Raw genomic sequence first — 23,715 nt, forward strand, 5'->3', positions numbered from 1 at the left:
GAGAAAGAGAGAGAGAGAGGTAGAGAGAGGGGGAGATGGAAAAAGGGAAAAGGACAAGAGTACTAGCTGGCCTTGACGGCACTGTTTCAATTTGCTGTCTGTTCATTTTTATTCCCCAGTCCCCACCATCATTGAAGCAATAGGTCTCTCTCTCCCCCCCTCTCACTCTCTCTCTCAGTCTCTCTCTTCTATCTCTCTCTCCCCCTCTCTCTCCCTCTGTACCCAACCTTTGAGGCAGGACAGGTCTATCTTCATCCCTCCCTTACTCTCACTCAGTCTTTGAAGCAGATGAAAGCTATAAAACAAGACTGTTGAGTCAGAGTGAGCCAGCCCTCCGTGCTACTTCCTGTTTCCTGGCACATAATCCCAGGGATGGCTGGTACTTCCTGTTTCCTGGCGCATAATCCCAGGGATGGCTTCTACTTCCTGTTTCCTGGCTCATAATCCTAGGGATGGCTTCTACTTCCTGGTGCACTGCCAGCCTCACTCTTCTGCTTAGGAGAGATATGAGGGCCGGCCATCAAGGTGAATACTGTATGAGTGTGTGTGTGAGTGTGTGTGTAAGTGTGTGTGTAGTGTGTGTGAGTGTGTGTGTAGTGTGTGTGTGTGCAGCGCTCTAGACACCACAGTTCACTGCCTGTGCTGTGTGACTATTCTTGCCTTACTAACCAGCTGTGTGTGTGTGTCTTTGTGTGTGTGTGATTAAACACATTAGGCGCATGTGTGTGCATGTGTAAGCGAGTGCATCTCTGCATTCCCACGCCAAACAGTGGTGTCAACCAAGCTAGTGATTTAGTGTGAGAGGGAGAATGAGAGAGAGAGAATGAGAGATAATAAGAGAGAGAGGGGGAGACTTGAGAGATAGTGACAAAGAGAGCGAGAGAGAATGGGAGAGATGACTTGTTGAGCTGCACTTGTCTCCATCTCCAGAGCTCTACAGACATGGCTCTCTCCTTTCGCCAGGGGGGACAGTGGACTGGGAGAGGAAGAGGAGGACAGGAGGAGGAGGGGAGGAGGAGGAAAGGAGGATAGGAGGAGGGAGAGGGGAGGTGGAGGACAGGAGGAGGAGGGGAGGAGGAGGACAGGAGGATAGAAGGAGGGAGAGGGGAGGTGGAGGAGAGGAGGAGGAGGGGAGGAGGAGGACAGGAGGATAGGAGGAGGAGGATGATAGGAGGATAGGGGGAGGGGAGGTGGAGGGGAGGACAGGAGGACAGGAGGAGGAGGGGAGGATGAGGACAGGAGGATAGAAGGAGGGAGAGGGGAGGTGGAGGGGAGGAATTAGGTTTTAACGTAACAGTCGTGGCAGGCCTGACTGTAACCTCTCTGATGACATCATGGTTGTTATGGTTATCATGGCTTTATGATTGTATAACTTACCATTTATCTTGGTTTGTACTAGGGCAGGTGGGTGTTTCTATGTAGTTGAGGGTGTTGTCACCAGGTTCTACTGAGCTATCTGTGCACAGTGAAGCCCATCTGCACCTACTCTGAAGGCATCACCTCAGTGGAATGCTAAAATTGGACCGCAATAGGATCAATACAGTATTTCACCAAAACAGCTTTTCTTTGCCTGCAAGTACCCGTCTCTCCCCTCTTTCTTTCACCTCTATCTTGAACTTATTTCCCATCTCCCTCATTTTTATACATTTGTTTCCAGGTGGGTTCTCAGAATCAGAAGAATTTTATTCGCCATGAATGTTTGCACAAACAAGGAATTTACTTTGGCAGGGAGGTGCATGCATTAAACATATAGGAATATTGAAACTTAAATATGTGGACTAACTATACAAAAGGAGCAAAGTCTAGCTAATACTAAGGGGGGTCTAGCTAATACTAAGGGGAATAAAAAATAAATATAAAATATAAGTGGCCCTAATTTACAATCTAACCTAAATATACAGATAGTGCAAACGATACAATAGTTCTAAGCCTCTCAATACATTTACAATCATTTGTGACTTGTGTGTGTGTGTGTTCGGCAGCGTCTCCGGCAGACCCCCCCAGACAGACCCTGGGGGGCCCAAGGTGGGGGTCCAGAGTGGGCTGGGGACGGGAGACCGCCTGGCCTCTCACGAGAGCCCCCAGCCCCCCTCCGGCCAGCCCCCCTCCGGCCAGCCCCCCTCCGGCCAACCCCCCTCCGGCCAGCACGCGGCTCGCAGGAGCCTACAGGTGGACGTTGGCAGCAGTGGGCCGGGCCGCTCCCCCTCTGTGTCGCCTGACCGGGGCAGCGCCCCCACCTCGCCCTACTCCCTGCCCCAGATCGCACCCATGCCCACCAGCAGCAAGCTGTGCCCAGTGTGTAAGACCACCGACCTCATGGGCACCACCGACGACCAGCCAAACTACAACACCTGCACGCAGTGTCGCAGCATGGTGTGCAGCCAGTGTGGCTTCAACCCCAATCCACACCTCACAGAGGTAGGTGCTGCTGTTGGGGTGTGCGGGGTTGGGATTGTCTGTGGTCGTGGTTGACTGTAGTCAGAGTTAGAGAGTGGTTGTGATTGTCTGTGGTTGTGGTTGACTGTAGTCAGAGTTAGAGAGTGGTTGTGATTGTTTGTGGTTGACTGTAGTCAGAGTTAGAGAGTGGTTGTGATTGTTTGTGGTTGTGGTTGACTGTAGTCAGAGTTAGAGAGTGGTTTTGATTGTTTGTGGTTGTGGTTGACTGTAGTCAGAGTTAGAGAGTGGTTGTGGTCTAAGATTGGAATAAGACATTGTGGTGAGGGTGGTTGGGTTTGTGCTTACAGACAGTAATAGGCCATTACAAACGTGTTGATGTGTGTGTGTGTGTGTGTGTGTGTGTGTGTGTGTGTGTGTGTGTGAGTGTCAGAGTGTGTGTGTGTGAGTGTCAGAGTGTTTGTGTGTGTGTGTGAGTGTCAGAGTGTCAGAGTGTGTGTGAGTGTCAGAGTGTCAGAGTGTGTATTACAGAGAGAGTGAGACAGAGAGAGAGAGAGAGAGAGAGAGAGAGACAGAGACAGAGAGAGAGAGAGAGAGAGAGAGAGAGAGAGAGAGAGAGAGAGAGAGAGAGAGAGAGAGAGAATGTGCATGTCCAAACACAGTCAGTGCGGCACTAAAGGTTGTGAAAGTACCTTCCAGACTAGCAGCAGAGAGGAGGAAGGATGGAGGAGGGGAGGGGGGGAGGAGTTGTAAAAGAGATATTGAAGGTAAGTGAAAGGGCCAAAGCACTGCAGAGTGCTGGAGAAAAAGACACAAGGAGTAGGGAGAGAGAGAGACAGAGAGACAAAGAGAGACTGGAAGAGAGAAAGAAAAGGAGAGAAAGATGAACAGGGTGTGTTTTTGTGAGGGTGTGCTTTTGTGAGTGTGTGTATTTGTGTGAGTGAGTGAGTGTGTGTGGTGAGACAGAGACAGGTCTTTCAGTCAGAGGGCTAAAAACAGCTCTAAGTGAAAGTGACGATGGCAGGCTGGTTGTAGGTGGGTGAGTCAGGTGTTCCAATAATAACACACTCTGCTGCCATCTACAACCCATGGTTCCCTAGGGAAGAGAGAGAGAGAGAGAGAGAGAGAGAGAGAGAGAGAGAGAGAGAGAGAGAGAGAGAGGGGAAAAGAGAAGAGAGGAAAGAGAGCTGAAATGCAAGACAGAAAGAGAGAGACTGTAGAGAGGGACAGACATACAGACGGATAGATGGAGGAATAGGGAACAAGAAGATGATGTACAACGAAAGAGAGAAGGAGGAGGAGATGGAGAGACAGAGAGAAGGAGGGAGGGAGGATGGCAGGGAGGAGGAGATGGAGAGACAGAGAAAGGGACGATGAAAGATAGGATGGAGGAGAGACACGAGGGATGGATAGAGGAGGAGAAAGAAGTGGATGGAAAAATGGATTGATGGCAGGATGGATGGAGAGATAGAAATGACACACTCAAGAAGTTTCCACCCAACACACAGAAGGAGGATACTCTTTCTGATTGGCTCTCTATTTATAGATCCCCCCCCTCTTTCTCTCTCACATTCTCTCTTTCACTCTCTTTAGCGATCTCCTGGAGAAAGAGAGACAGCAGAGAGACACAGCGACTGTGTCTTGCCTCTTCTGCGATGGGCTCTGTAGTGTGTGCTATCTCTCCCTGGGCATCAGAAACACTCATGATATTAAAGCCCATTTCAATTGAACTGAATCCAATTGCGCCAAAGAATAGCCTGGAGATGAGACAAAACAAAGCAAAAAAATGAGAAACAGGCAGAGAGAGAGGGAGACACACCGAGAGAGAGCGAGACACACCGAGAGAGAGCGAGACACACCGAGAGAGAGGGAGACACACCGAGAGAGAGCGAGACACACCGAGAGAGAGGGAGACACACCGAGAGAGATCGAGACACACCGAGAGAGAGCGAGACACACCGAGAGAGAGAAACAGAGAGAGACAGTAAAAATGAGATTTGTGTGAGTCAATATGAAATTAAATGACAGGGTGAAGCCATAGAGACATCTGAATTTAGAGTTTCACATGAGGGAATTCTACCAAAGGACAGCTATAATTAAATTAGAGCAAGAGTTAATAATTGATTAAACTGTCAAAATCAAGCGTGCTATCATGAGCTGATGGACTTAACATGAACACTGAATTAGCAGCCAACTAAAATGTACCACCAAGAAGAAGCTACTTCTACCAATACACTTGACTACCAAGATAAAATCATTTTATAAGCTATACTGAGCACACCCCGAGCATTTGACGGTATTACCATAGTATTTGATCCAGTTCTGATGCAAATACTTTGTAACATTGTGATTACAATCCAATATAATTGTTATTTGTAACCTGACTGACTGTGTCCCAGATAACAGTTGTACTAATCCATCTAGAGATGCTAGACATGCCAGACATGCTAGACATGCTAGACATGCTAGATATGCTAGACATGCTAGACATGCTAGACATGCTAGATATGCTAGACATGCTAGACATGCTAGACATGCCAGACATGCTAGACATGCTAGACATGCTAGACATGCTAGAGATGCTAGAGATGCTAGCCTCGCTAGACATGCTAGAGATGCTAGCCATGCTAGACATGCTAGACATGCTAAACATGCTAGACATGCTAGACATGCTAGACATGCTAGACATGCCAGACATGCTAGACATGCTAGACATGCTAGACATGCTAGACATGCTAGAGATGCTAGCCATGCTAGACATGCTAGAGATGCTAGCCATGCTAGACATGCTAGACATGCTAAACATGCTAGACAAGCTTGAAGGCTGCCTGGTAAAAGTCTTGGCTGTATTGTCATGGTGAGGACCCCCACTGTCCACAAGGCCCAGTTTGAATTAAACACAACGACTACCACACTCAGACCATGATACACAACTACAACCATACTCCAATGATTCATGCGTTCTAACAGTGTTCCATGCTCAATGAATGAGCATTGGAGGAGGAATGAAAATGAGATGGTAAATTCCTGCACCTTGAGCTCCAGTTAGAGCAGAAGCTAGACTAGTCTGAGCCTCTTCCCTCTCCTCTAACTAGGACAAGTCTCCAACTGAGAAACAACTTCGAATTTTACATCTCTCGGAAAAGCAAACTGCAGCGATGTTCTCCAGATCTGTCACCTTCCTCCAGTTTGGGAGTTGGCAGTGGGGACCTCTCAGAACATCATAACCTCTCAAAACACCATAACCTCTCAGAACATCATAACCTCTCAAAACACCATAACCTCTCAGAACATCATAACCTCTCAGAACATCATAACCTCTCAGAACATCATAACCTCTCAGAACATCATAACCCCTCAGAACATCATAACCTCTCAGAACATCATAACCTCTCAGAACACCATAACCTCTCGGAACATCATAACCTCTCAGAACATCATAACCTCTCAGAACACCATAACCTCTCAGAACATCATAACCTCTCAGAACACCATAACCTCTCGGAACATCATAACCTCTCAGAACATCATAACCTCTCAGAACACCATAACCTCTCAGAACATAATAACCTCTCAGAACATCATAACCTCTCAGAACACCATAACCTCTCAGAACATCATAACCTCTCAGAACATCATAACCTCTCAGAACATCATAACCTCTCAGAACATCATAACCCCTCAGAACATCATAACCTCTCAGAACATCATAACCTCTCAGAACACCATAACCTCTCGGAACATCATAACCTCTCAGAACATCATAACCTCTCAGAACACCATAACCTCTCAGAACATCATAACCTCTCAGAACACCATAACCTCTCGGAACATCATAACCTCTCAGAACATCATAACCTCTCAGAACACCATAACCTCTCAGAACATCATAACCTCTCAGAACATCATAACCTCTCAGAACATCATAACCTCTCAGAACACCATAACCTCTCGGAACATCATAACCTCTCAGAACACCATAACCTCTCAGAACATCATAACCTCTCAGAGCATCATAACCTCTCAGAACATCATAACTTCTCAGAGAATCATAACCTCTCAGAACATCCTAACCTCTCAGAGCATCATAACCTCTCAGAGAATCATAACCTCTCAGAGAATCATAACCTCTCACAACATCATAACCTCTCAAAGCATCATAACCTCTCAGAGCATCATAACATCTCAGAACATCATAACCTCTCAGAGCATCATAACCTCTCAGAACAGCATCATAACCTCTCAGAACATCATAACTTTTTTAAGAACATTATAACCTCTCAGAACCTCTCAGAACATCATCATAACCTGTCAGCTCGGTAGAGGCAGGCAGAGTCAGAGCTCTGACGGAGAAAAAACTCAGATCCTTTGATCCCCTGTCAAAACACTCCAAGATTTCACAGGATCACACATAGTTTATAGTTTGTTCACATACAACAGTTGATCGTGTGTCTGGAGTGTTCTTGGTTATCTCTGCTCCTGGGTGGAGCTGTGTAAATCAAATCAAATCAAATTTATTTGTATAGCCCTTTTTACACGCAAGCATGTCACAGAGGGCTTCACATGCGCCCATAGAACTGCCCCTCAACCAACCTAAACCCTCAAGGAAGACAAGGAAAAACTCCCAGAAAAACTCCCACCGGGAGAAAAAATGGAAGAAACCTTGGGAGGAGCAATTCAGAGAGGGATCCCCTCCTCCAGAGATGGTTGGTAAGAGAGAGGAGCAGAACACAAGCTAAACATAGTCATACAGTGTCAATGGGTTTTGAAACACCAAAATCCATTGTTCGGCTTTATAGACGTTGGATGGGACCGGGAAACTCGCTGTTGGCCGTCATGGAGACTGGATTCCGGGTGACGACCTGGTTCAGCGTAGGCAGACCGACGACCAAGCAGGTCCTGACAGCTCAAACCCCCCACACCACAGGGAATGTGTGGGGGGGGGACAGAGAGGAGAGCAGGGATTAGAAAATGCCAGGAGCAGCTAACAGTTACAGTCATAATAGAATGAGATCCCCACCGGTCAAGTGTGGACTAGTGCAGCAATTTAACAGAGCAAAAAGGGTATTTGATGCAGCCCCACACACCAAAACAACGACAGCCCCCCTCAGTTGGAACATGAAATCTGTTCCAGGGGAAAGAACTCTAAAGTAGGTTATACTTATACGAATAAGGATGAAAACAACCAGTCCCCCGTTGTCTCCAACTAGTAATAAAAACTATAACAGTAACAATATACAGCAACGGAACTATAATAATAATACTTACAATATACAGTAACAGGTTTACTTTATTTGTAATATCTAGCTGGGCAATGTGAACATAAGCTATAATTAAAATTTAAAAGTTACATGTGATACACACATAGGCAAGCACACACCCCAGGTTTACATAGAAAGTACACACATACTTCCCTTTAACAATCATAGAATTGACTAAACAAGAACGTTTTTAATCTAGTTTTAAATGTCGAGACAGTATCAGCTTCCTTAATTGAGATGGGTAATTTGTTCCAAAGAAGAGGTGCTCTATATGAGAACGCCCTACCTCCAGCAGTTTTTTTCTTAACTTTGGGTATTACCAGATAGCTGGCATTTTGAGATCTTAGAGTCCTTGCGGGGCAATAGGGTGCAAGGAGACCGGAGAGGTACAGTGGTGCCAATCCATGCAGAGATTTGTAAGTTAGTAGTAGAACTTTGAAATCAGCTCTGGCTTGGATAGGGAGCCAGTGTAAAGAGATAAGAGTCGATGTTATATGATCAAACTTTCTAGTTTTAGTCAATAGTCTAGCAGCAGCATTTTGCACCCGCTGTAAGTTTTTTAGGTAGGTAATTGGGAGGCCAGAGAACAACACATTGCAGTAGTCCAATCGGGATGTAACAAAAGCATGTATTAGTTTTTCAGCATCATCCTTTGAGAGGAATTTTCGTATTTTGGCAATATTACGTAGATGGAAAAATGCTGTTCTGGTGATTTGCTTAATATGGTACTCAAACGAAAGGTCTGGGTCCATTGTGACTCCCAGATTTTTTACCAGCTGGCTTTGAGATACTTTGACGCCGTCTAAGTCTAAGGTTAGATGGGATAAATTATTTCGGTGTTTTTTCGGACCAAAAATTTGAACCTCGGTTTTATCCGAATTAAGAAGAAGGAAATTTGCAGTCATCCAAGTTTTCAACCCGGAAACACAGGTTTCCATAGCATGTGTAAATTCTCCCAGCTTTATAGACATGTATAGCTGAGTATCATCTGCATAGCAGTGAAAATCTACCCCAAAACTTCTAATTATGTTTCCTAAAGGCAACATATAGAGTGAAAATAACAGAGGGCCTAAAACTGAACCCTGTGGTACTCCGTATTTTACAATGGAGCTCCTGGATGAGCAACCATCATAGTGGACATATTGTGATCTATCAGATAGATACGATCTGAACCACTGAAGTGAAGTACCAGATATCCCAACATAATTCTCCATACGTTCCAGGAGAATCTCATGATCTACAGTGTCAAAAGCTGCACTTAGGTCTAGAAGAACAAGGACAGAGCTAAAGCCCGCGTCAGAGGCTAATAATAGATCATTGACTACCTTGGCTAATGCAGTTTCAGTGCTGTGGTGAAGACGAAATCCAGACTGGAGAGGTTCATAGAGCTGATTTGAGGAGAGGTGCTCAGTGAGCTGTTTTGCCACAGCTTTTTCCAAAATTTTGGAGAGAGATGGCAAATTTGAAATGGGCCTGTAATTGCTAAGACAACCTGGATCCAGGTTTGGTTTTTTAAGAAGGGGCTTGATAATAGCTTGTTTGAAATCGTCAGGGACTTGTCCAGTTACAAGAGATTCATTAATAATACTAAGCATGGGCGGTCCAATAATATGGAGAAGTTCCCTACAAAGTTTGGCAGGGAGGGGATCGAGAAGGCAGCTAGTGGGTTTCGAGGAATCTATCAGCTTGATGAATGCTTCCATAGAAATAGGGTTAAAGTGAGTGTAGAGGCTACTGTGCAGCAAGCTGGGGCTGGTGAGAGCGTTAGGGTCAGGTGGTCAGAGGGTCAGGGTTTGATTTGGGGTTGGGTTTAGATTTAGAAACACGCTATCTGTGTATGTGTTTCTGTTTGTGTCTGCGTGTGTGTGTCTGTGTGTGTTCCTGCGTGTTTGTGTGTGTCTGTGTGTTTCATTGTTTGTGTGTTTCTGTGTGTGTCAGCGTCTGTGTCAGTGTGTGTGTGTTTTGGGGAGGGCACCTGCAGTGTTATTCCCTCAGGACCCGTCTGTGTCTGTAAACTCGACAGCACGCTGCATTCCAGTAATCAGCTCTCAGGTGTAGGATTCTGTGTAAAGCGTCCTGAGACATATTCTTTAGGAGACTTAATACCAGCATTCAGTAGCGAGCAGAAGCCTGCATAGAGAATGTGTGTTGGGACAGACTGAGATGGTATGTTTGGGACAGACTGAGAGTGTGTGTGTGTGTAAGACGATCTGAACGTGTGTGTACTACAAAGCCATCGGAGGGCTGTTTGATGTGTCTTGGCCCAGTTCTGTGTGAAACGCCTTGATAAAGCGCTGCGCTGCAAATCTCTGTTTCCCTTCAGCAGCTTCCTGGAGGGCAGGGCCATACTGCTGTGGGACGCAGAGAGCTATCTGGTCGTACGTGTGTGTGTGTTTTTGTGTGTGTGTCAATACTGTTTGGATCATTGTGCATGAATGTGTCTGTGTCAGTGTTGAGTTGCGAGTGTGTTTGTTTGGCAGGATACATTATTTGCTGTCTATATACTGTACATAGATGATGATTGTAGTTCAGATCTGGATAAAAGTTAAATCTGTAAGAAATATATTTTGGTGCACTGGTCATTTAGTACTAGTCACTGTATAATGTAATCTGTCTCAGTCAAGGAAACTCACGCACCAAACTCACGTACCAAACATACATACCAAACATATGTACCAAACATACATACCAAACACATGTACTGAACACAGGGGCTTTTGATTAAACTAGGCATCTGTTCTCTGTCCTTGGCAGTGGGCATTTGCTATTGTGCCTCCGTTCTGTCCAAATCAATTCTCACTCTCTCGCTGTCTCTCTCTTTCTCACTCACTCTCTCTCTGTCTCTTTCTCTCTCTATCTGTCTCTTTCTCACTCTATCTCTCTTTCTTTCTCTCTCTCTATTTCTGTGTCTCTCTTGTTATGAGGCAATCATGAGGATCTTTATGAAATCTGATCTGGCTTGGGGAAAAGCCCAACACACAGGAGAACATCTCTCTTGATCTCTCTCTCACTGCTTCGCTCTTTCACACACACACACACACACACACACACACACACACACACACACACACACACACACACACACATTTCATTTGTAGCCTAGACCCTAACCCTCCATCTTGTTGGTCCTCTTTTATCTCCTTCCCTCCTTCCCTCCTTCTCTTCATCTCTTCATCTCTTCATCTCTCCATTTTTCTTTCTCTCCTTCCCTCCTTCCCTCCTTCCCTCCTTCTCTCCTTCCCTCCTTCCCTCCTTCTCTCCTTCCCTCCTTCTCTCCTTCTCTTCATCTCTTCATTTCTTCATCTCTTCATCTCTCCATTTCTCTTTCTCTCCTTCCCTCCTTCTCTCCTTCCCTCCTTCCCTCCTTCCCTCCTTCCCTCCTTCTCTCCTTCCCTCCTTCCCTCCTTCTCTCCTTCCCTCCTTCCCTCCTTCCCTCCTTCTCTCCTTCCCTCCTTCTCTCCTTCTCTTCATCTCTTCATTTCTCTTTCTCTACTTTTCTCCTTTTCTCCTTTTCTCCTTTTCTCCTTTTCTCCTTCTCTCCTTCTCTTCATCTCTTCATCTCTCCATTTCTCTTTCTCTCCTTTTCTTCTTTTCTCCTTCTCTCCTTCTCTCCTTCAGTCCTTCTCTCTTTCCTCTTACCACCCATTCCTGTTTCATCTCTATCAGTCTATGTGTGTGACTGAAGAATGGCTTTAACTGACGTCATGCTGATGGACCTGCTTCAGGGTCCGGGCGCCTGAGCGTTTCCCTGTCATGAATGGAGGTTTGCTTTCATCGATGTGAACTGACATCTGGAAAAGGAATGGTCCACTTTGGTGTCCAGTAGCAGCTCTGCGTGTAGTCAAATGTTAAACGTTGATCAGCAAGCAGAGACATAGTAGGATAGATATGTTGTGGAGTCAGCTGTGAAATCGCCTCAGAGCTGAAACAACATAAGAAGAATAATGATTCCTATTAATGAATAATGATCAACAATTACTACCGTAGACTAGCGGGAGTGTGGGGGCGTGTACAGAAAACAGGAAAACAAGCCACAGTCATTAGCTTAGGTCTCCCTTAACAAATGAGAAAGTTAATTAGGGATGGACACGTCTGAAGCAGTCAAACCCTTTAGACCATAAGCAAGGGGCAGATCATCAGGTTATTTACATACATATCAGGTCCTCAGTGAAGGGGCAGGCTCACATCATGTTTGCGTGGTGCATGTTGTGTTTGCGTGGTGCATGTTGTGTTTGAGTGGTGTTTTTGATGTTAAGAAATTGGGTTTGAATGTGTGTATGTGTGTAACTATTTATGTAAGGGTATGTTTGAAGTCTGAAAAAGAAAATCCTGGTTGCCTTCTCATTGGGATCACAGGCTACCACGTATTCACCCATTCATTGATTCCCCTCACCACACACACACTAACACATGTACAGTGAACACACCCACACACTGTCTAATGGCATTAGGTGTCATGTGGAAGTGGAGAGACAGGGTGTAACAGCTGCTGTCAGAGCGCTGGACTGATACACCCTCTATCTGCCTCTCCCTGTCCAAAGAGAGGGAGGGAGGGAGAGAGGGAGAGACAGAGAGAAAGGGAGAGAGAGAGAGAGACAGAGAGAGGGAGGGAGGGAGGGAGGGAGGGAGGGAGGGAGGGAGGGAGGGAGGGAGAGAGAGAGAGAGAGAGAGAGAGAGAGAGAGAGAGAGAGAGAGAGAGAGAGAGAGGTGACAGTGTTCAGGGGGCAGTTAGGGAAGATGGAGGGGTCTTCTGGAGAAACCAGGGGGAGATAAACCGAGGAGAGTAGAGTAAGACATGAGGCGTGAATGAAACATAGAGCGATAGACAAGGAAGGAAAATAAGAAGGAGAGGGTGATAGAGGGTTTTAATCAGGGGTATCCATCTTGTTTTATTGATGCCCAAAGCTCAGTTCATCCTGAGCTGCAAATATAATCATTTATCAGACTCCCAGTTTACCAACAAGGTGTCACACTCTCTCTCATACACACTGTCACACATACCCATTCACAAACACCAACATGCAACACATGAACCCCTTCCCCACATTGCTCTAGTAAGTTGCTCTAATATGTGGTTTACCCTCCTGTTCTATTCCGAGGCGGGGAGTTTATACTCAGAATACAATCACTCTGCAACAGACAAACCTGTCATCAGTATATATATATATATGGTTTCATGAATATCATAGTCCTGACTGACACAAGGTTGAATGTGAACTCAGTGCGTCAGACTTGGCCATCCTGGACCAGCTCTGACACCTCCTCTGGTTTTTGTGTTTTCCCAGGTGCAGGAGTGGCTGTGTCTGAACCTCTGGTTGTTGTGTTTTCCCAGGTGCAGGAGTGGCTGTGTCTGAACCTCTGGTTGTTGTGTTTTCCCAGGTGCAGGAGTGGCTGTGTCTGAACCTCTGGTTGTTGTGTTTTCCCAGGTTCAGGAGTGGCTGTGTCTGAACCTCTGGTTGTTGTGTTTTCCCAGGTGCAGGAGTGGCTGTGTCTGAACCTCTGGTTGTTGTGTTTTCCCAGGTGCAGGAGTGGCTGTGTCTGAACCTCTGGTTGTTGTGTTTTCCCAGGTGCAGGAGTGGCTGTGTCTGAACCTCTGGTTGTTGTGTTTTCCCAGGTGCAGGAGTGGCTGTGTCTGAACTGCCAGATGCAGCGAGCCCTGGGGATGGACATGACCACGCCACGCTCCAAGAGCCAGCAGCAGATCCACTCTCCCTCCCACCAAGCCAAACCAGAGCCTCAGACGCAGGTCCCCTCCCCCCAGCCACAGCCAGAAACCAAGCCCCCGGCTCTGACACAGGCCCAGCCACCACCAGGCCCCGGCAGACAGACGGGAACCTCAGGTCCTGGGCAGGGCCAGGGAGCGGCCCAAGGCCCAGGGCAGCAGAGGGTTCCAGGGGGCCTGGGGCCCGGCCTTGCCCGGCTTCCCCCAGGAGCGGTCCCCCTCCCGGGCATGGCCAAGGCCCCGTCCCAGCCTGACCTGTCCCGGGCTGGCCCCGTCCAGCCGGCCCAGCAGCAGCGGCAGGATCAGACCCGCAGTGCTGGCAGCTCCCCCTCCCGCCAGCCCCCTCCCCCGGAGCAGCCCTTCGGGAAGCTGTTTGGCTTCGGGGCCTCCCTCCTCAATCAGGCCAGCACGCTCATCTCAGACAGCCCCCTGCAGACCCAGCAAGCCCAGCCCCCCCAGGGCCCCCAGGCCCCCAAACCTGCTCCCAAACCTGGGGGAGCTCCTCCAGGGCAGGGCCGGGGTGCGGGGAGACCCCCAGGGTCCTCAGGGCCCCAGGCAGGGCAACCCCAGGCGGGGCCTCCCCAGGCGGGGCCTCCCCAGGCGGGGCCTCCCCAGGTGGGGCCTCCCCAGGTGGGGCCTCCCCAGGGCCAGCCTACCCGCCAGGACCCGCCAGGACCCAAGTCCAGCTGCCCGCTGTGTAAGACTAGCCTCAATGTGGGAGTCTCGTCTGAGCCGCCCAATTACAACACCTGCACACAGTGCCACGCCCAGGTGTGCAACCTGTGTGGATTCAACCCTACTCCCCATCTCGTGGAGGTAAGGACTGGGATCAACTGTTTACAGTGTATGTGACTGTGTTCATGGTTGTATGTGACTGTGTTCATGGTTGTTTGTGACTGTGTTCATGGTTGTATGAGACTGTGTTCATGGTTGTATGTGACTGTGTTCATGGTTGTATGTGACTGTGTTCATGGTTGTATGTGACTGTGTTCATGGTTGTATGAGACTGTGTTCAGGGTTGTATGTGACTGTGTTCATGGTTGTATGAGACTGTGTTCATGGTTGTATGAGACTGTGTTCATGGTTGTATGAGACTGTGTGTGTTCAAATACACATTCAAATACTTTGTTATTGTACTAGTAGATTTTTCTGGTATCAGTACTTTACTTACTGAATACACTCTTTATTTTTTAGACAACTTTTTACTTTCACTCCTTACATTTTTGACACAAATATCTGTACTTTATATATCTTAAATTTTCAAGCCAGGCTTGTTACTTTAGTCTAAATCTGTATTTGGTGGCATGATCTATATTATTTATGGTCATTGTGCGCTTTGTAAAATGTCCTGGCTATCACGCACAACAAACGTAAGCTATCTACAGAACTACCATGAAGCCTGTTGGACTCTGCTTTGCTTTCATCTACTCAGTGTTATGAAAAGAAAATTAACGAAAACGTTTTGAAAGGTTGCAAAAAAAAAAAAAAAAAAAAAAGATTATACAAAAAGTTTTGAAAGGTGGAAAAATACTTTTTTCTTTAAAAAAAGTTCACAAACGTTCAATTTTTTTCCGAAAGGCTGCAAAAATGTTTTTTTTGTTTTTTTTTGTTGAGGGTTAAAATTTTTTGGGGGGGATCATCATAAAATAGGTTTGCATCATTGATGAGTACTTGAGGAGGACTCTGCTAAACTCTACAGTATTCTATTGTACTCTCTATTGTACAGTATTCTATAGTGACTCACCTTGTCAGACTGCCCGCCCCCTCCCCTCAATGGCCACCCTCTGTGATTGAAAGACAAATTCAGCCAATTAGAAACCAATGTTACTTCCTCATTTGTTCTAATTGGTCTGTGATTGTACCTAAGGACATTCTGCCTGGTATCTTCTACCTATAGTGACCTGAGGGTTGGCTAGACAGACTCCGCCCCTTTCAACCATAGTCAAACTTTGTCTCTTCTGTCTAATTAGGGATAGAGAAAAGACTTAAAGAAAAGCGAGGCTCGTTGTGTTTTCAGCAGCAATCAAAAGGAGTTTAATTATGCAAATTGGGCCCAATTGAATGATGGGAGTAATAACCGGTTTGCAATAAAGAGTTTTTTTCCCTCGCGGTCGACAGGCTCCTCTTATTCTGAGGCATGAGGCTGTCACCGCACAGACGACAGACCTTCATAGATTGCTATGGCAACGCTGTGTACCCGCACCCGGTGTTTCCACGGCGTCTTCACGCCTGGCTGGAGGAGCTTGATGAGACAAGGAGACGCTTCAAGAAATGGCACCTGTGATGTTCCTGCCTGGTGGGCTGACACACTGGTGGATCTCTCTCTGTCTCTGTGTACCTGCCTTTCTCCGCCTCTGTCTGCCTCTGTCTGACTCGCTCTTCCTCTCTGTCTGCCTGGAGGCCTGGACACAAGCTACCGTCTCTCAGCCCAGAGAGGAGGGAGGAGGGGTGAGGAGTGGTGCAGAGGGGGAGGCCTGACTGTGGGACAGACTTCCAGGGTTATTTGTAACTTGTGGGCAGGTGATGGTGTATCACTCCACCTGGTAGGATCTTCTTGATTGGACACTTTCAGTGTGTTTTTGATGGACTTCTGTCAAAGGTAGTGATTAGTAAATATGTCTGTTTGAGGACTGAGGAACAGCTTTTGAGGAGGATAGCTATGTTGCTGTCCAGTCTATTGGGAATTCTGTGTGAATGTGAGGAGGGGAATTATTGAAATACAATGCCTTTCAGCCCATAAAAGGCAGAATGTATCATTCATCCACAGTCAATAGGTTGTGCTGTACCATAGCAAATGAGCTTTCAGCAACCATTTTAATCTGTACATTTGCTGAGAGGAGGGAAAGAGGGAGGCTGTGTGTGTTTGCCTCAGTGTGTGTGTGTCTGGGAGTGTGTGTGCATGTGTACGTGCATGTGCGAGAGAGGGAGAAAGGAGTAGGCAATGTAGATGATAATGAGTGAAAGGTGGCTGTGTTATAAAAGTGTGTGCGACTGTGTGTGTGTGTGTGTGTGTGTGTGTGAGTGTGATTGGAGTCTCTCCTCGTCTGAGGGGTGCGTCCTCCCAGGGATAGAAGCACCAGTCCCTAGTCATCATTCTCTCCTCCGCAGAGCTGGCTTGTACATACGACCTGCCCCCTTATCTCATTTCCATCTCTGTTTTGATGAGTGTGTGTTTTTGTGTGTGTTTGTTGGGGGGGGTGGGGTTAGTGTATTTGTGTGTGCAGTGAGATACAGTTAGTAAGTGTTTGTTTTGAGAATTAAGCTAATATGAATGTGTGTGTATGGGGTCCATTGAATTATATTACTTGAGTGGCTTATAATTATAAGGACAGTTTTACACTCTTGAATAGCAACATTTCTAGGAAGAAGATAGATCCATGTTTTAATCATCCATTTGGTATAAATCAAGGATGTGTGATATCAAAGATGGCTGTGTTCAGTGTGGGCGTGTGTGGGCATGTGTGATGTTCCTGTCTCTAGCTCAAGTTTGTGCGTTTAACAAGAAAGTGTGAAGATCTCTAGGGCTGATTGTTCATCTAGACTAGGAAGCATGTGACTCAGCATCTTACATTACTGTGGTAAATGATGATTATAATCATTTCCTCCCAGGAGCTTGCTAATGGTTGACAGTAGTTCTTACAAACAATTTTCGGACTGCTCATGACTAGGAGTAATGACTTGAACAATATCACAAAGAGAACAGAGAGAAAGAGAGAGAGAGAGAGACAGAGAGAGAGAGAGAGAGAGAGAGAGAGAGAGAGAGAGGGAAACAGCAAGAGATGTTAGGGATGGAGGGAGAGAGAGGAAAACAGAGGAAGGGCGAGATAAGGCGATGGAGAAAGAGAGGGGAGATAGAGAGAGAAAAAGAGAGAGCATAGCCAGTGAAATGATGGGTCATTAGTGAATAGGACGGAGTCTCTCTCATAAAACGGTTAGAGGGAAAGTGCCGAGGCCTAGAAAATAGAACTCATCAATTATTCATAGAGGGAGAACAGTATAAATAGTTCATGAAATGTGGAACAGCAAGAGTTCCCTGTTTGATCCTCTGTGTCGTTTAAGGTCATGTAGGGCTTGTATCGGCCCATGTGCGGGGCCCCTGGGCTGGGCTGTGGTGGCCCTGTGCGGGGCCCCTGGGCTGGGCTGTGGTGGCCACGTGGGGGGCCCCTGTGCTGGGCTGTGTTGGCCCTGTGCGGGGCCCCTGTGTGGGCTGTGTTGGCCCTGTGTGGGGCCCCTGTGTGGGCTGTGTTGGCCCTGTGCGGGGCCGCTGTGTTGGCCCTGTGCGGGGCCCCTGGGCTGGGCTGTGTTGGCCATGTGCGGGGCCTCTGGACTGGGCTGTGTTGGCCCTGTGCGGGGCCCCTGGGCTGGGCTGTGTTGGCCCTGTGCGGGGCCTCTGGACTGGGCTGTGTTGGCCATGTGCGGGGCCTCTGGACTGGGCTGTGTTGGCCATGTGCGGGGCCTCTGGACTGGGCTGTGTTGGCCATGTGCAGGGCCTCTGGACTGGGCTGTTCTCAGGCACTGAGTGAGAAGATGCTCTTTGCTGCTTCCTCTTGAAAGCAGCGTTTCTCAGAGTTCAGGAACGCCAATGTGTGTGTGTGACATCTCACTGGAAAACCACTTCTAGCAGTACCAGTCTAACCAGTACCCACATCAGCACACACACACATACACACACATACACACACACAATACACAGCAGTCACACAGTGATATGCATTAAACACAATGCAAGTGATTACAGTTGTCTTGTAACACTCATGACACAGCATGGGTCACTACTGACCAGTGGCAATTTCTTTAAGACTGCCTAATATTTCAAAATGTTCAAGGTCATGGTCAAATATTTACTGTGGTGTTAACATTTTAAATGCATTAGAACACGTTCATATCGAAGGCGAGTTCTTTCAGAATCAGCTACATATATTAGCAGGTCGACTGACGGATTTCCGTCTCATACTTTCCCGTAGCGCCACAGTGCATTTCCCTGTGGAAGCTCAGCTTCCATGGACTTCAATGGTGCTGCTGTGAACAGTTTTTTTCAGTGCTTAGAAACTATATGGTCATTGGATTAATGCTGCGATTATGTCCCACCCTGGACGCTCAGCGCCTCTGTGGGTGAATGGAGGAGTGGGCTGGCCTGGACGCTGGGCTTCCGCGTGATGATTGGAGGGTCTGTCACAAGACTGCATCTCCTTTTGATTGACAGTAATTTTGTACTATAAAAAGTCATAGAAGCTATTCAAGCTCAGTCCCATCGCAGATTTTGCAACTGTAGTTGAAAGACAAACTACAGCAACCTATTTCTTGGTATTTGCTTGGCGAAATTGCCAACCAATTTTCATCACACATTTCATACAATTATACACCCAATTATACATTCCTTGTTTCAGTTTAACCTCATTTCCACATTTCCTCCTTCGAGATTAATATTGTTTTGTTAGATTGTTCGTTCATTCATTAATTCATTCAGTAGGTTAGGCTAATGTCGAAAGGGTGACAACTAGCCAGTGAACTAGCCAAATAAATGGAACGTTTTTAGGATGTAGGTCGAAAATGAGCTTCCCCTCTCTAAAAGACCAGCAGCCGCCACTGCTACTGACTAATATTTAAATGATACACACATTTACACACGTTTACACACGTTTACACATGTTTACACACGTTTACACACGTTTACACACGTTTACACACATTTACACACGTTTTTTGACCCCCCCCCTTTTCTCTCCTGAGGGAGGGAGGGTTATCTTAGAAAAACACCACAAGCTCAGAGTTTGACCTACATCCAATTGTCCAACTCCATTATAACATTTACATACTGTCGTCTAATGGGTTACCTCATAAAACATTATTAAACATGTTTCATGTTTTTAACTATTTTAACAAAAAAACATAAGTATGTATATATGAGAGAACATAAACATTTTATAAATTTCTTCTAACATGAGCATCATGACAAACATGATGTCAGACATCATGAAGAGTCCCAGTTCTGCCCCCAGCATGCATTGCTCTGCTCCCAGCATTCATTGCACACAACCTTGACGGCTGACATCACGTCTCCCCTACAAACATGTCCAGACGCTCCACTCCCTGCCCTGCTGCCAGGACACGCCCCCCGCCCACGCCCCCGCCCATGCCGCCACGCAGCCTGGTGGAACATGTCGGAACGCCTGGCCCAGGGCCACCGGGTGGTGGGGAGCCGTGGGCACCGCGGGGGCAGGGGGCAGGGGGGGGGGGGGGCAGGAGCCAGATGGAGGCATGAAGCGCCTGATCAGACACTCCCGCTGCACACACACACATCTATACCAACCTCTCCTTTCTTCTCCTCTCCTCTCCTCCTCTCCTCCTATCCTCTTCACTCCTCCTCTCCTCCTCTCCTCCTCTCCTCCTCTCTCCTCTCCTCCTCTCCTCCTATCCTCTTCACTCCTCCTCTCCTCCTACCCTCTTCTCTTCTCCTCTCCTCCTCTCCTCCTCTCCTCCTCTCCTCATATCCTCTTCACTCCTCCTCTCCTCCTACCCTCTTCACTTCTCCTCTCCTCCTCTCCTCCTCTCCTCCTTTCCTCCTCTCCTCCTATCCTCTTCACTCCTCCTTTCCTCCTCTCTTTTCTCCTCCTCTCTTTTCTCCTCTCCTCCTCTCCTCCTCTCTCCTCCTCTCCTCCTCTCTCCTCCTCTCTCCTCTCCTCTGCCCTTCCTCTCCTGTCCTCCTCTCCTTCAGGCGGAAAGGGCTTGCTGTTGACACATTGATTGAATTGCCAATTACTGACTGTTCAATTGCTCACAGTTGATGTTGCAACATGTGCACAGCTTTCCTGATGCTGCACCCGCACTGTTAACTAGCAGCAAACACAGAGAGAGAGGGAGGGAGGAAGGGGAGAGAGAGGGAGGGAAATAAATAAAGAAAGAGAGGAAGGAGAGAGGGAGAGAAACATGAGGAAAACATGAGATGAGATGAAAACAAACTTGAATGTAGATAATCTACTGATGGGTATGCATATGTCTACTGTGTGTGTGTGCATGTGTGTGTGTGGATTACAATGTGGCACCCAGCACAGATGTTGGCTGGTTTGGAGGGCTTAAACACCAACCCCCCTTTTTAACACGGCATCCAGTGTGTGGGCATGGAGACTTCCTGACAGGCTAGGGGTCACTAGCACAGAGTCTATGCTGGATTCCAATGGTTTACTGTTATAACAGAGCTGCTGTTGATAGATACAGTATATATTTAGATATACAGATAGAGAACACACTCTCTCTCTCTCTCTCTCTCTTCTCTCTCTCTCTCTCTCTCTCTCTCTCTCTCTCTCTCTCTCTCTCTCTCTCTCTCTCTCTCTCTCTCTCTCTCTCTCTCTCTCTCTCTCTCTCTCTCTCTCTCTCTCTCTCTCTTTCTCTGCTTAATTACATCTTCACCAGCCATCATTGTCAAACCCTAGTGGCCGTGCTAATGAGCTCCAGCCGTGCTACACCCCCTCCCCTCTCTACTGTATGTACTTACAATATCGATCATTATTGATATAAATATAGGTGCTCCTGTCTCGATCAAAATACAGCTTTTACACGGCATGATGCAAGGAATCAGATACGCTGACTGGATGTTGCATGATCGAGTCAACTAGGCAACATTCGCTACTGTAGGTTATGGCCACTACACATTTACTGTATGGCTAGCAAGTGATTGCCAACCAGTTTCAACGTTGAATGTCAATCGTGTGCCGGGTGAACTAGACTAGCTAGACTACAGTACTGTAGTATACAGATAGCACAGAAGAAAGTTAGAGTATGTAGCCAGCTAATGTAACACACCAGGGACACCGACAACCTCGGCAACCTTGCGCCAGGTATACAGTGCCCTCCAAAAGTATTGGAACAGTGAGGCCAATTCCTTTATTTTTGCTGTAGACTGAAAACATTTGGGCTTGACATCAAACGATGAATGTGAAACCAGAGATCAACGTTTCAGCTTTTATTTTCAGGTATTTACATCAGGATCTGATGCACAAATTAGAAAATATCACCTTTTTGTTCGAACCCACCCATTTGTCACGTGAGCAAAAGTATTGGAACATGTGACTGACAGGTGTGTTTTGTTGCCCAGGTGTGTCCTATTACATACATTATTCAATCAATAAATACCACTGAATGTCTACACTCAGGTTCAGATTGGGTAAGATAGGTTTTGTCTATGCAGACTGTATTCAGAGGTGAAAACAACATGAAAACCAGAGCGCTGTCTTTGGGTGAAAAACAAGCAATTGTGAGTCTTAGAGAAGATGGAAAATCAATCAGAGCCATTGCAGAAACATTGGCCATAGCCAGTACAACCATTTGGAATGTCCTGAAGAAGAAGAAAACTACTGGTGTACTAAGTAACAGACGTCGAACAGGTAGACCAAGGAAAACATTAGCAGTTGATGACAGAAACACTGTGAGAGCTGTAAAGAAAGACCCTAAAACAACTGTTAGTGAGATCAGCAACAACCTCCAGATGGCAGGAGTGAAGGTATCACTATCTACTGTTCGCAGAAGACTTCATGAACAAAAGTACAAGGGCTACACCAGAAGATGCAAACCACTCATTAGCAAGAAGAATAGGAAGGCCAGGCTGGAATTTGCCAAAAAGTACAGAGATGAACCTCAAAAATTCTGGGACAAAGTTTTATGGACTGATGAGGCAAAGATTAACTTTTACCAAAGTGATGGAAAGGCTAAAGTTTGGAGAAAGAAAGGAACTGCTCATGATCCCAAACACACAAGCTCATCTGTGAAACACGGTGGAGGTAATGTCATGGCTTGGGCTTGCATGGCTTCTTCTGGGACGGGCTCATTAATCTTCATTGAGGATGTAACACATGATGGCAGCAGCAAAATGAACTCGGAAGTCTACAGAAACATTTTGTCTGCCAATTTAAGGAAAGATGCAACCAAACTGATTGGCAGAGCCTTCATCATGCAGCAAGATAACGACCCAAAACACACTGCCAAAACAACAAAGGAGTTCATCAGGGGCAAGAAATGGAAGGTATTAGACTGGCCAAGTCAATCTCCAGACTTAAACCCTATAGAGCATGCATTTTACCTGCTTAAGAGGAGACTGAAGGGAGGAACCCCACAAAACAAACAACAACTGAAAGAGGCTGCAGTGAAAGCCTGGGAAAGCATCAAAAAGGAAGAATGCAAAAGTTTGGTGACGTCAATGGGTCACAGACTTGCTGCAGTTACTGAAAGCAAAGGATTTGCAACTAAATATTAAGTCTTATTCACTTAAATATGTTTTAAGTATATCTGTTCCAATACTTTTGATCACATGACAAATGGGTGGATTCAAACAAAATGTGATATTTTCTTAGTTGTGCATCAGATCCTGATGTAAATACCTGGAAATAAAAGCTGAAACGTTGATCTCTGGTCTCACGTTCATTATTTGATGTCAAGCCCAAATGTTTTCAGTCTACAGCAAAAATAAAGGAATTCGCCTCACTGTTCCAATACTTTTGGAGGGCACTGTATATTTGTTGTTAACGTCTCTTTAATCGTGCAGAGGCGTATAAAACAAGACTGGGTGTGTAGACACATATACGATAAGTTTCTCCTACATCTTGAAACCTTGAAAATGTTTGCCTTGAGCAACGGTTGATACGTTACAAGAAACAGAAAACAATCCAATTGGCCAAGGCTAGCGTTTTCACACTACTCATTTACATAAAGTTGAGAAAATCCAACTTGCAACGCTCCGCCTGCCTTCCCACGATGCCCTATGCGAGCGTCAGAGAGAGAAAGAGGGAGAGGGAGAGTGGGAGAGGGAGAGTGGGAGAGGGAGAGGATTGTGTCTCTGTGAGGCAGCTCTGTGGAGAAGGCAGCTCTGTGGAGGATGCAGGGCAGAATGAGGGCCTGAATTTTCTGAATGAGACTGTCTATTTCACTTAAAAGCTGGCTCTGGTTATATCATTTATCATTTTCATATTTGCTGATATCAGATGGTTTGCATTAGAATAGATCTTACTCACCCCCTATGGAAATATACATCCTTTCATGACTGAATGCACACTTGAAATAGAGTTCCCATCATGATATAATTGATCTTGAAGCTACATTGGGGTGCATTGGACATAAATAGCTGTCTTACTGTGGTCATGTGATCCAGTCAGCTTAACAAACCAAGCTACACCCCAGCACTGTGGTCAGCTGACCTGCCCCACTGTGAAGCTCTATCAGGACAGGGGGACAGGGAGACAGGGGGAGGAAGAGAGAAGGAGGGAGGGGAAGAGGGAGAGAGAAATGGAGAGGGAGAGAGAGACAGATAGAGGGGGAGACAGGGAGTTAGGGGAAGACAGAGAAGGGGAG

General features: G+C 46.6%; 1 protein-coding gene across 1 annotated transcript in view; it reads left to right on the forward strand.

Annotated features, from left to right (window-relative positions):
• The window catches only part of bsnb (bassoon (presynaptic cytomatrix protein) b), a 65,298-nt gene that overhangs the window by 6,368 nt on the left and 35,215 nt on the right, over positions 1-23,715 (forward strand). Inside the window, 3 exon segments of the mRNA XM_047026549.1 lie at positions 1,995-2,418; positions 13,270-13,495; positions 13,526-14,193. Coding sequence (XP_046882505.1) covers positions 1,995-2,418; positions 13,270-13,495; positions 13,526-14,193 — 1,318 coding nt within the window.

This window comes from Hypomesus transpacificus, chromosome 9, assembly GCF_021917145.1.
Source record: "Hypomesus transpacificus isolate Combined female chromosome 9, fHypTra1, whole genome shotgun sequence".
NCBI classification, from domain to species: Eukaryota; Metazoa; Chordata; class Actinopteri; order Osmeriformes; family Osmeridae; genus Hypomesus; species Hypomesus transpacificus.